The 17,057-nt window shown below is 42.9% G+C and overlaps 1 protein-coding gene across 1 annotated transcript; it reads right to left on the bottom strand.

The window, feature by feature from the left end:
• Positions 1–3,211: 3,211 nt before the first annotated feature.
• Positions 3,212–10,254, bottom strand: Dydc2 (DPY30 domain containing 2). The gene is given in 4 exon segments (XM_051206851.1): positions 3,212–3,409; positions 3,412–3,481; positions 9,630–9,752; positions 10,071–10,254. Coding segments are annotated over 4 exon segments (438 nt in total). The 5' UTR covers position 10,254; the 3' UTR covers positions 3,212–3,347.
• Between the last annotated feature and the right edge of the window lie 6,803 nt (positions 10,255–17,057).

Genomic DNA, 17,057 nt, shown 5'->3' with positions numbered 1-17,057 from the left:
GTGAAGACTCCTCTGGTGCAAGAGCCTCATTGACTCTGGTCACTAAATTCCTCATGTACTATTTTACATGGATACCCACAGCCCTTTGCTTTTTGAAAAGCTTATTGTTTAGTGCATGACTCTGAGATGGCCTTGGAATACTTACTTCTTGATGATGTATGTCTGTATTTAGTGTGTGTGTATGTGTGTGTGTGTGTGTGTGTGTGTGTGTGTGTGTGTGTGTGTGTAGAGCTGGTGAACAGCATGGGATATCATGACCATAACTAAGCTAAAATCAATTTACTTTGAGTTAATTAAAAAAGTGAAATTGCTGGTCTCTGAATGTATCTCAGTTGGTAGAGTGTTTGTTTAGTGAGCATGAAGTTCTAGGCTTGATTCCTCAACACTAAAAAAGCTGGTTATGATGGTAAATGTCTGTAATTAAATTATTCAGGAGGTGGCAGCAAGAGCATAAAAATTTTAAGATTGTTCTCTTTACACATTGAGTTCAAGTCTATCCTGGGATATGTCAGATTCTATCTCACAAAGAAAAAAAATTGAAAAAGAAAAATTTAAATGTAGGAACTATTATGGGTGAATCTAATCTAATCAGATGAATCCTTAAAGGGAATAAAAGAGATTTTCCTCTGGCCATAAAGGATCAAACAGCATGCTCTGGAAAGAACTCAGCATAGGGAGTGACAAACAGACCCCAGAAGCTGCCAGCAAGAGATATTCCCATAGGTGTGAAAAGGGGAACCTCAAATCTCTGATAAGATGGTTGCCATGGACAATACTATGGTTCTACCTCAAGATTCCATAAGCTGCTTGGTCCTCTGTCATAAAAAACTCCAACGGGTGTAGTTCTAAGTGGTTAGGTGGTAGTATTTGTTAGTCGTGAAAGTAAATATACCTGGTATTCAATATTAAGATGGAAGACCTGTTCTAAATCTTGGATAGTCTGATGTGTCTCTGGTCTTATCTCTAGAGGTTGGATATACTATAGGGAGCTTGCTGTCTAATGGACAATATTTTAGTTAGGGTTTCTATTGTTCTGATGAAACAGCATGACCAAAGCAGCAAGCCAGGGAGGGATATATGTATTTTGTTTCTTCTTCTTCTTCTTCTTCTTCTTCTTCTTCTTCTTCTTCTTCTTCTTCTTCTTCTTCTTCTTCTTCCTCCTCCTCCTCCTCCTCCTCCTCCTCCTCCTCCTCCTCCTCCTCCTCCTTCTCTGAGACACCACCCAGCTTAGCTTATACTTCTATATCACTGAAGGAAGTCAGGACAGAATCTCAAGCAGTGCAGAAAATGGAGGCAGGAGCTGATGCAGAGGCCATGGAAGGAAGATGTTCCTCATGGCTTGGTTCATCTTCTTTCTTATAGAACCCAGAATGACAAGTCCAGGGATGGCACCATCCATAATGGGCTGGGCACTCCCCATCAATCACTAATTAAGAAATTACCCTACAGCTGGATATTAAGGAGGGATTTTGTCAATTGAAGTCCCTTCCTTTCAAATAACTCTAGCTTGTGTGAAGTTGACATAGGGCTATCAAGCACAGAAGACAAGGCTTGGAAATCTTTTTGAGGAATATCCATAACAGCATTCTAACTTAAAGTTAGCTTTGCACTACCACCAAGAAGTACCATTTTGTTTTCTTTTGTTTTAATTTACATTCACAGTAAAACTAAAACACAAAATTTAATGTTTTTCTAGGATAACCTCACAGTACTTTATCATTTGCAAGGGTAAGGGCCATAGAAAACAGTGGTCAATGGAAATGATTACTTTGAAATAAAATATATATATGGTTTGTAATTATTTGCAAAAATATGCTGCACTTTGATCAAAATTCCATTATACAATTACAAGTAATATTTAGCAGACATTTTCATATAGGTTTAAACATATGTAAGAATGGATCCATGAGATGGCTTAGTAGGGTAAAACTGCTTCCCAAGACAACCTAAGGACCTAGGTTCCATCTGAAGAACCCACAAGGTAAAAGGGGACAGATGACCCCTCAAAATTGTCCTCTGACTCCCACATGTGCTGTGTCACATGTATTCACACACATACACAAAAGCACTAAATACATACATATATTTATGTTTATATTATATAGATAAAATTGAGAGGGGGAGAGGGAGAGAGAGGGAGGGAGGGAGGGAGGGAGAGAGAGAGAGAGAGAGAGAGAGAGAGAGAGAGAGAGAGAGAGAGAGAGAGAGAATCTTGAGGCCCCTTCAGCTGGACAGTAAGAAGTCAGAGATGTTCTGGGATCTTTGGCTTTTGTTGGGGTTGGGGTAGGGACAGTATTTCAGGGCTGCTCTCTTTTGTGGTGTTTCCATGCCTGTCCTTTTCACAGGCACCACATATTTAGCATGGCACACTTTTCTTCTGTCCTATGCTGAAGGAAAAACCACCTCCATTCATCCAAGGGACCCAAACAAAGAACCTAGCAACAGTCTTGGATGACCCATATCCCCAGTCTCTTCTCCTATCAGCAAATGAATTCCCTTACGTTTCCTTCTTAAATGTTTCTCATATGCACAAGCTGCCACAATGCATGATTAAATGCAGAAATGCTTACAGTCTATGCATTCCATATTAAGATAGAATATTGATCAACTTTCAGAAGGAAGGAAATTCTGATCCCTGTTACAGGGTGAGTGAACCCTGAGGATATAGTATGCCCAATAACAGTACTAAATCCTAGCCACTAGAACACTGAGGATGACTACAGTGCCCCTCACCTATTGCTATATGATTCCAGTTATATGAGGTACTTGCAATAGTCAAAACAACCCAGACAAAGTAGAATGGTGGTCTCCAGGGCTTGGCATAGGGGAAAAAATAGGGTTATTATTTAATGGGACGAAGCTTCAGACCTACAAGGTGAAGGAAGAGTTTGGGAGCTGGTTGTTAGAGATAGTTGTACAATATGAATGTGTTAAGGTCACCAAACTATATAAATTTTATGCATGTGCTTTATCACAATAAAAAAGGAAACATTTTTAAACTGGTGACATACAGTGAAGAGAAACACCTGTCACTAGAGCTGTGGGCAGCCTCTATGACACCTGTAAGGATTCCCAGAGCCCTGCCTGCAAAGCACAGACAAAGTTAAGAAGAATACTGGGGAGGGGCATGTTTTGACCCTATAATGTAGGAGGAAAAGATCTGGTCAGTTTGATGACTTACTGTATTTAATTCTTGTTTGAATCCATTTTTGTCCAACAGCTAAAACTTCACATGATTAAAGGTATTCATGGTTAGTAGACCAGAGCATCTATCTGTGCATGCCTGCTTGCCTCCTCAGACTCTACAATCATAGCTGAGGTGAAAGCTCCCTTTGCAGGTCATTTTCTTAAGAGGTAAAAACCTGTTGATGCATTTCTGCAACCACCCTGGAGACACCTGGCTGAGTGTCTCCTCAAGGGGTGTTGTGTCTTCCTGTAGGGATGGTGTCTTGCTTGAGGAAACAGCTTTTGGGTGCAGTTCCTAAAGAGAAAACATGAAGGAGAGAAAATGTTTCTAGAGATTAAACATGGGAATAGCAAGAACACACACACAACTGCTGTTTTTTTTTTTTTTTTTTTTTTTTTTTTTTTGCCGGACACCAACAAAGAACAAAGCTGAAATCAGTCTACTGCAAAGAAATGTGATATCAATCCTGCTGGGATCAGAGTGGTGCACCAGGGACCATGCAGCCTGCAGGGATAAAACCTCATACAGTGCACTCTAGACTCTACAAAAGATCAACGGCAATGTTCAGCACACATGTAGAAATTACCAGATAGATGAAGGAGGAAAACATGAGCTGTTAACTTCAGAATGTCACAGATGATGGGAGTAGCAGACAGGGACTTAAAAGAGTCACTTAATATTTTCAAAACTGTAAAGGAGAAACATGGTCATAATAAGTAGAAATTAAGGTAGGTAGTCAAGAAGATGGAAACAGAGAAACCCAAGAGACAAAAAGTATATCTGCACTAAAAAAAAAAAAAATCATAGAGGGGTTGGTAGATGACTCAACCTATAGAGAGCCTTCTGTGAAAGCAGGAGGACCTCTTTGATCCCCCCAAATGAAATAATCAATAAAAAACAAAACAAAAAGAGGCATGGTGGCCTGTGCTTGTAATCCTAGTTCTGGGGAAACCAACATAGGCAAATCCCTGGGGCTCACTGGCCAGTCAGCTTAGCCCAATACAATAATTAAGCTTTAGGGCAGTGAGAGGCCCTGACTCAAAAAACAAGATGGGGGCTAGAAAGATGATTCAGTAGTTAAGAGAACTTGCTGCTCTTGCAGGGGACCTAGGTTTGGTTCCCAGCACCACATGGACATTCAGAACTATCTGTAACTTTAATTCCAGGGGATCCAATGACCTCTTATGGCCTCTATTTGTCCTGTATGCACATGGCACACTTATACACATGTATACATTTTTATATATAAAGTAAATATAAATAAACCTTAAAAAAACCCAAAAGACAAGATGGATGACACCAGAGCCTGACCCCAGACTGACCCCTGACATCCGCATGTATGCACACATACATAGATACTTATATTAAAAAAAAAGACAAATAAAATAATAATGGAAATTCCTAACTAGGATTCTGACTATGGCAGAAGAAAGGCTTAAATGTGACAGCAGATCTATAGAAATGATCCAAGCTGAGGCTGAGACAAAAGCTGCCAAGAATAAGTGACTTGATTGTTTAATGCTCAAACTTAAAAGGTACACCTGTATCACTTTCGCCAAGGCAGCAAACTGGGTAGAAAGAACGTAAGATCAGAAAGAAGGGGCGGAACATTGTAGAACACTGTCTTCTGGGCATGGCATGCCTAGAAAAAAGTAATGGGAAGGTGGGGGAGCTGGTTTGGTGGGAAAAGCACCAGTGCCAAGAACAAGCTAACTAGTTAGACTAGCCATGTCAGCAAGCTCTGAGTTCACCTGGGCATTCCTGCCTTGATGACTAAGGTGAAGAGCAACTGAGGAAGACTGACATCAGCTTCAGATTTCCACACTCATGTGTACAAACACATACCACACACCAACATATTGCACATACACACAAAAACATGAAAGTACACAAATACAACACCTGCAAAACCCAAGGAAACCAAAGCCCCTGTGATGGATGTACGGGATAATGTCCAAGAGTCTAACGTCCATGTGACTGCAGTCCCTGGCTGAGGTAAGAACCCTTGGAACTGAAGCTTGATGGGCTACTGCACAGAAGCTCCAGAAGTCCAATCTACAGTGCAGACCCTGTAGGTCATAGCAGAGAGCCCTGTGAAGCATCTCCCCACATGATCTCTGAGACCTTTCTAACTTCAGAGTGCTGAGTCTATGCAATAAACACTTGTGTTGAGTCCAAAAAATGTTTCCTAAGACATTTGTGTGGTACACATCTTTACAAATATTAGACATGCTTTGTGTCTTAGGGGGTGCCGTCTTAGAGTCCCTCTGCTCAATAAATGAAAACCAACTGATGACCATGTTTATAAACTCCCTCCTAGGCTGAACTCATGAGCTACCACCTCTATGATGTTCTCCTTGATTCCAATTTGGATATGATTCCTATCACATTTGGCACCCAGTTTCTGTTCCTCTTTGGACACATTTACTTCTTCCAGCACCATCCTATAAGGGGAACTCAAAGTCTCAGATCCACACACAGAGAGTTTTAAGAGAGACAGCTGGACACCGTGTTTCATGCCTGACCGTCCAGCACTAAAGAGGCAAGGCTGGAGGATTTTTATGAGCTTAGGGCCATCCTGGAGAGTTCTGAGCTAGCCAGGGCTAAACAACAGGGCCCTGTCTCAAAACTTCCAAAAACAGGGGCTGGAGAGATGGCTCAGTGGTTAAGACGGCTCTGCTCTTCCAGAGGTCCTGAGTTCAATTCCCAGCAACCACATGGTGGCTCAAAACTATCTGTAAAACATTCCAAAAACAAAACAAACAAGCACAAACACCCTCCCCCCAACCCAAAACAAATAATGGAAACCAAACAAAAGCAAAACAAAAGATATGAAGGAAAATCTTGCAAGAAAGTGCATGTAAGGTATCCAATAAACCACAGGCCAGCTGAAATAGTACCAAACTTATTCCAGGCCTATTTGAGGGCAAGTTTCCCTCTACTAGTGACACAAAGTTATCAGAAATCCACACTAAGTCATCCAGGAGCCAGAACTTGTAAATTGTCTTATTTGCTGCCTTTCTACCTCTTTGCCTAATCTCTTCAAATTTGATTTGGACTGATGCCTGAGTCAAGAGGACAGGTAAGTGATCCATTCAGTTTGGTTCAGTCTCAGGTTGTCCTCATTCTTTCTAACAAAGGGAATCAATGTTTGTGACTACAACTTGCTTATAAACACTTTCCAAAGAAAGAGCTTGTGTAGTCAGGGCATCACCGGCTTTCCTTTCCCTCCATCCCTTACAAGGGTGTCCTTTCACACTTGGGGAAATAATGGGATACTTTGATCTATCTAAAGCCACAGAGTGCAAAAACCTTGTGAGTGAAACACAAAGGGCCAATTCACACTATTAGTGTAAGCAAAGCTTTCTACTATAATGCAGCATAAAACACAGTGGTGTGGGGAGTCATGTCTTACCTTCCATATCTCTTTCTATTCACAAATAGTATTGGGAAATGATTAACATGGACAAGTAATAAGGACTTTGCTTAATGTACCTCATCTTTTCCATCTCAGTTGTTCAAACCCTGGAGGAAGAGTTCTCTTTCATGAATGTCCAACCTTTAATATTGCAAAATGTAGCCAATTGCAAAATTCAAGTTTCAGATCTACCCAATGGGGTTACACAAAATTATATTGAAATACATTCACTTGTATTCATAGTTACCTTGGAGTGCATAGATTGGCCTCATGGGATTATCAAAAAGTACTATCAAACTAACTTCCTGAAGGGTGTGGTAGCTTGTTATTCTAATTCTTAGTACTTGGGAGGCTGAGGCAAGAAGATCTCAGTAAGTTCCTGGGCTATGTAGTAAATCTTTCTCTGTCTCTGTCTCTCTGTCTCTCTCCACTCTAGAGGATTGAACCTAGCATGTACATACTAACTGACTCTCTAACACTAAGTGTTATGGTCTCAGCCCTTTAAGATTTTTTATTTGCCCAGGCTGGCTTTGAACTTACCATGTGACCCAGGCTTCTAAATCTGGTGTGTCTTCCTTTTAATTTATTGACAAGACATTCAGCCTTACAAATAAGCCTACTGGTTGTAAGAGTATTATTGCTGAGTATCTTAGCATCAAATGTAAACAGGCACAGTGTTTTCCAAGTTGGCTTTGGGATAGCAAAGCTGGACATCACTGAGGACAAAAATGATGATGTCTAAGTACATATTGATGATTAAGATGATTTCTGGTGTCAATCCCAATATTACAGCTGAGAGAGTTCTCTAACCAGGTGCTGTATAGAAAGACCCGATTTTTAGGAGTTGTAGAAAAGACTGTGAGACATTCATGCAACAAAGACATCTGTTCAACTATATTCATAGCAGCACTATTTGTAATAGCAAGAACCTGGAAGCAACCTAGATGTCCCTCAATTGAAGAATGGATAATGAAGATGTGGCACATCTACACAATGGAATACTACTCTGCAGAAAAAAAAAAATAATGGTATCTTGAAATTCGCAGGCAAGTGGATGGCACTTGAAGAAACCATCCTGAATGAGGTAACCCAGTCACAAAAAGAGGAACATAGTATGTACTCACTCATATATGGATTTTAGACCTAGATCAAAGGATCACCAGCCTATAATTCACACCAAAAGAGGAACTAGGATACAAGGTGTATTCTAAGAGATTCATATATAGTCCCTCACAGAACCGGGAAGGAACAAGTCCCCCAGAGCACAGGGGAAGTGGAGGGGCAGCAAATGGAGAGAGAAGTAGGAGAAAACAAGGGGGAGGAAAGGAAAATGTGTGACCAGGAAGATTTAGCCTGGTTAGGAATAGATGACAGGAGAGAGAGAGAGAGAGAGAGAGAGAGAGAGAGAGAGAGAGAGAGAGAGAGAGAGAGAGGGAGCCAATATTGGTTTGAAGATAAAATTGAACACAAAGAAAGGTCTGGAGAACTACAAGACTGCTGCCAACTAACAATTTGAGCTTCCGTGTAAAGGCTACCATAAATGCCCTTCCTGGAGAGTGAGATCAACAACTAACTTATCCATGGAGCCCTCAACTAATGCCTGTTGGAAACAGGAGCAAACACCCATACATAAACACTGAGTTGAAGTAGAACCCAGATGCAGATGGAGAGGACAAGACCAGGTGGCAGAAACTCATAGAAACAGTTTACCTGAACAAGGAGGAGCTAACGGACCACCAGACTGATAGCTGGGAAGCCAGCATGGGACTGACTCAGGACCCCCTGAATATGGGTCTCAGCCAGAAGGACTGAGAAGTCTAAGGGACCTCAGACAGTGGAGCCAGGATGTATCCCTGGTGCACAAAAGGACCTTGCGAACACATCCCCCATGGAGGGATAACTGCCTTAATCTAGAGACAGGAGAGAAGCCCTAGTCTCTACTTCACATGACCTGTCAGGTCTACATGACCCCAACTGAATGGCATTCCCCTACATATGGAATTGGGGTGGGGGGATGGGAGGGGAGGGTGGTTAGGGTGCATGTGAGAGGGCAGAGAGGGTAAAAGGGAGGGAGGGAAGGATGGATGGAGGGAGGGAGAGGGAACTGGGATCGACATGTAAAATAATAAATTAAATTAAAAAAAAATGCTTTGACTCCAAAATTTAAGTTCAAGGACAAGTTACTGGGGAAAAGGATTTCTATTTTTGTTTCCACAGAAAATGAAAAGCTGTGGATTCCTTCCAGACTAATGTGGTTTGATCAAGCCAGACTGCCTGAGAGTACAAGCTGATCCTACATTCAAAACAGCTGGACAAAGCAGCCTTCCAGACTACAGCCAGGATTTCTGCATCTTCTTAGAATCCCCCATGACAGTGCCCCTTACCAGCAGGAAGTAGTTTGGAAAGAATGACGCCCAAATTCCCAAAGATTGTCTATAAATGTTTGTTTTCATTTAAATGGACTTGGTTATATAAAATAAATAAATAAATAAATAAATTAACTAATTAAAAAAAGAAAGAAAGAAAAGACTGTGAGAGACTAAAGTTTTGCTTGCCAAACCAGGATAGACAGTGTTGCTTTGAACTGCTTGGAGTTGATAACTGATGTTTCTCTTATATCATAGAGGGCAGGCCTGATGCTTGACACATAAATAACTATAATCTAAAGACAAAATGCTAAGTAGAATACTATATCTAATATATGCATTGAGAATTATATTTTGTTTCTGAAAAATATGGAATAATGTTTTTAAAGGGCTCCAAGGGATTTGAAAGAAGAAATTATTTAAAATCCGAAGTGTTTAAAGCCAATCATATTAATGACATTTTCTGAAATCTAAAATAAATTTGCCATTTTACATTTCATTTTTCTACTGTCAAGTATTTTATGGACAAGATGTCAGTGAGACTGGCTTATGCCTGCAGTGCAGCTGTGAGGGACAAGCAGGCCAAGGGTAGCCTCGGTGAGCCGTGCCTGACCTGACAGCAGCTGAGCTCCGTTTCCCATTCTTCTTTCCTTTCTACCTGGTGGCACTTCTCACACTTCTGTTGAATCTGATTTTTCTCTTGTTTCAGTACTTGGGTTGTTTTCTCTTCCTTGAGGCTTCTGTCATGCTCTTCCTTTAGCTGTAGCAATTCTTGCTCTTTCTGTGGTAATATGATAGAGTCAATCAGGTTACATGTCTTAAACAGAAACCCTCCTCCCTCACCTGCCAGGCCCACTGAGCTCTTCTGGCTGTAAGGGTTAGCTAGCCAGTAGCTGCAAATCCAACTCTAAAACCCTCTGAGCTAGACTCCTTCCTTACCCCTCAGAGTCCTCCTATGTCAGATATAGCTGAGACTAAGCAGTCCTCACAAGGTGGATGAGCCAATTAACTCTCCAGCCAGCTCAGGACTCTGCCTTGAATTTCATGCGGTTCTGAGCAAGCCACTCGCTCCCTAAGCGGGCCCAGTATACAAGCACACCTTTCCTTTAGCGTTCTTCACGTCTCTATAATGGTAAAGCAAATGAGCCAAGTACTCGATTGGGTCACTGGGCCGCACTCTTGCCACCTCTGCCAGTGCCTGGGTCAGGCTGTTTCCAAAGCATTCCTTCAGGTAGGCAGTTTCCATGCTGGGGACCTGGGAACACCAAATCAGATACTCCATTTTATAAATGCATCTATCTTTTGAAATGGACCCATTCTAACAAATATGACAAATATGAGGTACTTCTGAATCACACTTATGGTAGTTTTCCAGTACGATGACATAATACTTGAGATCATTAACTAAAGGATGAAAGGGGTATTTTGGCTGTATGGCCAGCCATTTGATTCAATCACTCTGGGCCTATAATGAGGCCAAACATTGTAAGAGAGGGTACATGGTGGGTAGGAGCAACTCACTTCAGGAAGAGGAAGGAAGGGAGGAAGGAGGAAAAGAAGAAGGGAGGGAGGAGAGGAACACATTCTCTCTCTCTCTCTCTCTCTCTCTCTCTTTTTCAAGACAGGGTTTCTCTGAGTAGCTTTGGACCCTGTCCTGGCACTCCCTCTGTAGACCAGGCTGGCCTTGAACTCACTTGGCTACCTCCTGAGTGCTAGGACTTAGGACTTAAGGCTTGTGCCACCACCACCCAGCAAGGGACACATACTCACCTCACACATGAGAGAGAGAGAGAGAGAGAGAGAGAGAGAGAGAGACCTTTCTAAGGTTGTGACCCCAATGACCTAAATTCCTTCCACTGGACTCCACCTCTTACAGACTGCCATTTCCCAATATTGCCACAGCCCCACAAAAAAAGCCATTAGCATATGATTTTTGCTGGATGGGTGGGGGGAGGAATGTTCAAGATCTGAATCACAACACTCTGTCCCTGATTCCCAAAGGTGAGTACTCACCTCACCATGAAAAATATATTTGGGCTGGGCGTTGGTGGCACATGCCTTTAGTCCCAGGACTCAGGAGGCAGAGGCAGGCAGATCTTTGTGAGTTTGAGGCCAGCCTGGTCTACAGAGTGAGTTCCAGGACAGGCTCCAAAGCAGTACAGAGAAACCCTGAAAAAAAAAAAAAAAAAAAAAAGCAAGAAAGAAATAAAGAAAAGAAAACTATATTTGGAATATCTTCAAGAGTCACTCAAGTCTTTTGTTGTTGACTTGGCTTTTGTTTTTTGCAGCTGGTTCCTGTATTGTGGCCTGAGCTGGCCTTGAACTTACCGTTCTCTTGTCTCTGTACTCTGAGTGATGGAACTACAGGCATGCACAACCATGCCTTGCACTGAAGTCTTTAATAGTCAATGCAAAAGTCAAAGTCCTAAGTCTCCTGTAAGACTCAGGGAAAACTCTGAGAGATGAGCCTCTGTGGAAATCAAAAGAAATGGGTCAGGTGATACATGTCCGTAATCTTGGCCCTCAAGAGGCTGAGGCAAGAGGATCAAGCATTAGAGGCAACAGAGAAGCTTCTCCCTACAGTGGTTAATACAGCTCTTAGCTGGTCCCAGTGCTGTGAAATGCTATTCTATGAAATGGCATGAACTCACTGCAGCTATAGCTACCTATACAAGATCAAATTAGTACAAACAGCTGCCATTTCATCAGGCAGCACTAATTAGGGTCAGTAGGTTATCAGTCAAACTGTGAGAGGAGAGGAGAGAGGAAAACATGATATTAGAGGCATGTGGGAGGAGGAATCTGGGCTGGATATGATCAAAATGCATTGACTAGATGTGTGAAATTGTGAATGAATAAATAAATGATGTGCTATTAAAAACAATTTGAAGGCAGGTTGGGCAATGTAATGTGACACTACCTAAAAAAAAAAAAAAAAAAAAAAAAAAGAACAAGTTACTCCTGCATATTTTTAAGAAACAATGGCGAAGACCTAAAATTCTAGTTACTTAGGAGTCTAGGGAGAGAGGATCAAAGTTCAAGGCCTTCTAGGTGGCAGACCAAGTTCAAGTCCCTTGGTATGTTAGTGAGACCCTGCTTCAAACTAAACCATTCTTAGAGGGTTAGGGGTATAAGTCAGTGTAGAGTTCTTGTCTAGCACACACAAGGCCCTGGGTTTAGTTATCAATACTACAAAAAGAGCAAGAGGAGGAGGGAAAGGGGAAGAGGTAGAGGCAGCGGAACAGGAAAACCTTTCTCTTCCTGAATGTAAATTAGGAAAAGGAGGAGTAAGACTACAGCAAGACCAAAGGCCAGAAGGGCAGACATTAAATCCTGTAACTCCTTGTCTGCTAGCTTAGTAGCATTGTATGAGCTGTAAGTGCTGGACAGACTCTTTCCTATGCCTGGCTAGTAGCAGCAGTCCACATAGCCCTTGCTCCAGACTAGCTCTGCTGGCCACATTTCCAGCATCTCTAACTTTCTGGGCCCTCCCTGAGCTTTGGTTTCATTGTCATAACTTCAGATATTGCAAGACTATATCTTCTCAGGAGCTGCCTGCAGGGATTCTGTCCCTGCCACACACTGCCTGATCCTTTAGGTTCTCCTTTGAGAATTAAGCAGAAACTTTCATGACACTACAGTTGATCTGTTCTGTGTGCCTGAAAGGACATCATGCCATGAACAACAACACAATGTCTCCAGCATGAGCAGTAGTTGGGTTCACTTGGACCACAGCTGCAGAAGTTTCTGAATGCACGGAAAACTAAATATAGGGATCTGAGTCCTGAGGAAGCCATTCCCTGAGCATTTCTGAGCTCCCAGAGTCCTCTGGGTCCTCTTGTCAATCAAATCTTTAAGTCTGTGATGGATAGGGACCAGTTGTCTCTTGAGATGCCCTTTCCGGGATTTGTTCAATTGTGTGGATGTGAGGTACCTGATTATGCCTTCTTTTCCTTTGGGCGGGGTAGAGGGCAGTTGAGATGACCTCTATGTAGACAAAGCTGGCCTCAAACTCTTATTAGAGATCCACCTGTCTTACCCTCCTGAATGCTAGAATTAAAGACATGCCCCATCACATTAATGACATGACTATCTTTGGTAATTACCTCCTCCTTGTCTGTGATTATAGAGATACTTCTCAAATTGCAAGTTTCTCAAACCCTTCTACTCTACTTTTTACTCCCACATATCATGTTAAATTTGGTGAAAAGCAGCCACCAATACTTAACCTGATTGTTATACTGTCTAGAAGTTTCTTCTGCCAGGTTATTCCTACCTTTAAATCCAATCTCACATAAAATCTCAGGGTATGGACAAATTGCAGACAAGTAGTTTGCCAGAATCTAACACAAAGGGCTTCTAGTCAGTTTTCAATAGCGTCTTTATCTCTATCAGACACTTCATGAGCCTGTTTTTAATGCTCCACACCTGTTTTTAAGCCCCACACCGGTCTTTAAGCTCCATACCTGTCCTATGGCCCACACCTGTTCTGGCCATAGGACCTGGGGTGGCTGTCCATGCTGCCAGCTAGTAAGCCTCTGTTACTCTCTAATCACTCAGGTAAAATTTTATCCTTCTCAAGAACTCTGATGCTTTTGACGACTGGTAGCTTTGTCAGCTTAAAGCAGCAGCCAAGGCTCCAATTGTTTCAAAACAGATTTCAAAAATGGGTATTTTAAGGTTGCTACTGTTTATAGTCTTAACATTAATCAATAAAGTTTTAACAGTGTTAACACCATACTATGCCACTATATGATCACATCTGTAACTATGACCTTACAATTAAGGTGCTTTTCATTGTGCTAAGAATCTGCCAGCTGCATGTGTTAATTCTTTCAGCCAAATCATTTCTAACATGAGTTTGCTGCTAATGTGTCTCAATATTTATGTTTTCACAAACTCAAAGGATTCTTTTAAGTCCAGGGAGCAGAATTGGATCCATTTACAGGCCAGATTTACTCCAAATAAATCACCTTTTTCCTGGCCTGGGGACTTCCTTCCCTTGTCCTGGGACCCCCTTGGGAGCCCCTCCCCCACCTCACACTTCTCCCATTAAGTACTATGACCTAAGAAAAGAAAACCTAACCTTGTCCTCTGTTCTGCTAACATCTTGCCAGGTCTCAAAGAGACGCCAGAGCCCCATACTGTCAGAGCGGTGATGAAACAACCAGCTACCAGGACATGGCAGCACCCCAGCTTTCTCGGATCCCCCAAAGACTATCTACGCCCCCAATTCAGCAGGAAGCAGTCTCTGGAACTCAACGTCCTTATTCCCTAACCTGCCACGCCCAACCCCCACCTTTTTAATAACAATAAGAGGTGGGAATGTTAGGAACTAGCAGCCAGCTGACCCCTGCCCCAACGATGGGCGGGACGCTATTGGCCATGTCATCCCTACATCAGCTTTACCTGGCGGCCAGAGGATTCAGTTACGCATGCGCAAGCAAGCCTCTTTTAAAGCAAGCGCGCCAAGTGCTTCTCTCTCTCTGCCTCTCTCTGCTTCTTTGCTCGCTCTCTCTCTCTCTCCCCTGCTTTTGGTTGGCCACCAGCTACCCCCTCTTTCTCTCCCCTCTCTCAATAAACTCCACGTGGGCGCTGAGTCTTGTGTTTGTGTTTCTTAGGCATTAGCTGCAGCAAAAGAACAACACTTATGTTCCACATCTGTCCTTATGCTCCACATTCTTATTGTCAAGTCCAAAGGAAACTCTATTTGCTCCAAATTCCAGAAGGCAGAAGGGACAAATGGCTACCTGTAGTGTCTATTAGCATACCAAAGTGCCTGCTGGCCTCCAGGCTCCCTCAGTATCACAAGGACCTGTTTCAAAATCCATCCTAGCTAGCATCCAAACCCTTCTCATGCCCTCTCCTTCACCAAACTCCCCCAGTTCACAGGCTTCCCTCCCCCAAGTACTCATTCTTCTTATAATCTTGCTATTTCAGCTATGTGTTCTTTCTGTCTCCTCCTCCCCATCTCTCAGGTTCTCCCTCTGTCTCTCCCTCACCCCACCTTGTTTCCCTTTCTCCTCTCTGCCCCTGCTTCTTTCATGACCAGGTCCAGTACCCTGACCATGTTCAGACTATTTCTTTCTCTCTCTGCTCTGGACTCTCCAGATGCCTCAGCTATTCTCTTCCTACAAAAAAGACTCCTCTTAGCCATACCATCAAGTAGTCATATCATCAGTTTATGTACTTATTGGTACTCTGGTCTTCTGAGCCCATCAGGTTCTGCTTATAGCACTGTGGGCCTGCTTCCCAAATATTCCGAAATTCCTTCCACAAAGTCCAAAGAAGCACATTATCAAATAATCAAATCAATGAGTCTAATTTCTTGGTGCCAATCTCTGTACCAGTAAACTCTGTTGCTATAACAAAAGACCCAGATAATCCACTGAAGGAGGCAGGGCTTATTTTTGCCCATGGCTTCAGACATCTTAGGTCATAGTCCCTTGACTTCATTGGTTTTGGGCTCCTGGAAAGGCAGAGAGAACCTCAGGGTAGGGAGCAACATACCAGAAAAAGCTGCTCACCTCATGAAAGTAAGGAGAGTGGAAGGGAGGGGACAGAGCCCCATAGTTCCCTTCAAGAGCATGCCTGCAGAGATGCACCTTCCTCCTATAAGCCCTACCCATTAAAGAGTCCACCAGCCTCCAACAATGCTCCACATATATACTGACCACACGACTGCTTCATGGTCCTGTTAAGGGGAAGGGTTTTATTGTAAATGTGACAGAGAGAACAGCCAGACACATCTGGAAGAGCCCAGAGTGAAGGGGATGGAGAAGGACAGGGGAGAAGGAAGCAGACTGAACAGGGCTAGCAGACTGCACCTGACCTGGACAGCAGCAGGGGCAGAGAAGGGGAGAGGGGGAGGAGCATGGCAGGAGGAGGGGCAATGACAGAAAGCATTTTGAAAGTAGCTGGGTTGTAAGAAGTAGGAGAGGCTGGGGGAGGCCAGCCCACAGCTGCAAGGAGGGGAGGATGTGAGAACTACTTTGAAAGGGGTACCTGTGGTACTGAGGGAGCCTGGGGGCCAGCATCCACTTTGGTATGCTAATAAGACACCACAGGTAGCTTTTTGTCCCTTCTGCCAGTGAGACTGGACGTGTGGAGGGAAGCTTTGGCTTCACAAGTTCCTAAGCAATGCTGCTAGCTTTTATCTAACCATCAGAAATCCATCTGTAGTCCAAGTTGAACCCATTTCTGAATATTTGGTTGCCTTTTGGAGTTTGGGGAATTGGAGTTTCATTTGGATCTAACACTACAGACCAGCATACAAGACTTCATCAGCACATGGCTTTTTTGGGGAGTGGGGGGGGGAGGTCATTTAAGATCCAATTATAACGCTACCTTTCTGAGAAGACCCAATCAAATCACACTTGCCAACAGCTGTTACAGTCAAGTGGACTTCTTCCCTATGGCTGTCCAGCTGGAATATGTCAGACCATGAGTCTTTGTGCTCATCATTCTTGAGAGGGCTTGGCACGTGATTAGTTAACTAACCCACACATATGCCCTAAGTACAGAGAAACCCTGGGTAAATAGCAAGCTGTGCTATTGTGAGGTTGGAAGCCAGTCTATGACATAGACAACAGAGGCTCATGTACTTTACAGGGAGAGAAAAGAAAGAAAGTGATGGGTCAGTCAAGCCACTGCACACACACTTCCCCATAGCATAACTCTAGGTGAAGCAGATGTGCCTAGATTTCCCAATAGGTGTCAAGAGTGGCAGGTAATGCCACATTAGGGGCAGCACTGAGCCACAGCAGCACAAACACCTGCACCAGGCCTGGTGTCACCACTTAGCAGCTGTGTGATCTTCAGCAAGTTGCTTGGTGTCTCAGAGTCTCGGTGTCCTTTGGAAAACAGAAATAAAACACATTCCTCATAATATTGAAAGGACAAATTGAGCTACATGAAAAGCACCCAACCTGGCACAGAGCAAGAATTTAATAAACATGAGCCATTATGGAACAAGACTTTGTCAACATACGTCCTTAGTACCTAGCCTCCATATTCACAATTTTCTTTCAGTTTAAGGAGAGATACAAAGATGAATTGGTATAGAAAACATATATGAAGCCAAACA

This window comes from Phodopus roborovskii, unplaced genomic scaffold, assembly GCF_943737965.1.
Source record: "Phodopus roborovskii unplaced genomic scaffold, PHOROB, whole genome shotgun sequence".
Lineage (NCBI taxonomy): Eukaryota > Metazoa > Chordata > Mammalia > Rodentia > Cricetidae > Phodopus > Phodopus roborovskii.
This window is presented reverse-complemented; position numbering and strand designations above follow the sequence as displayed.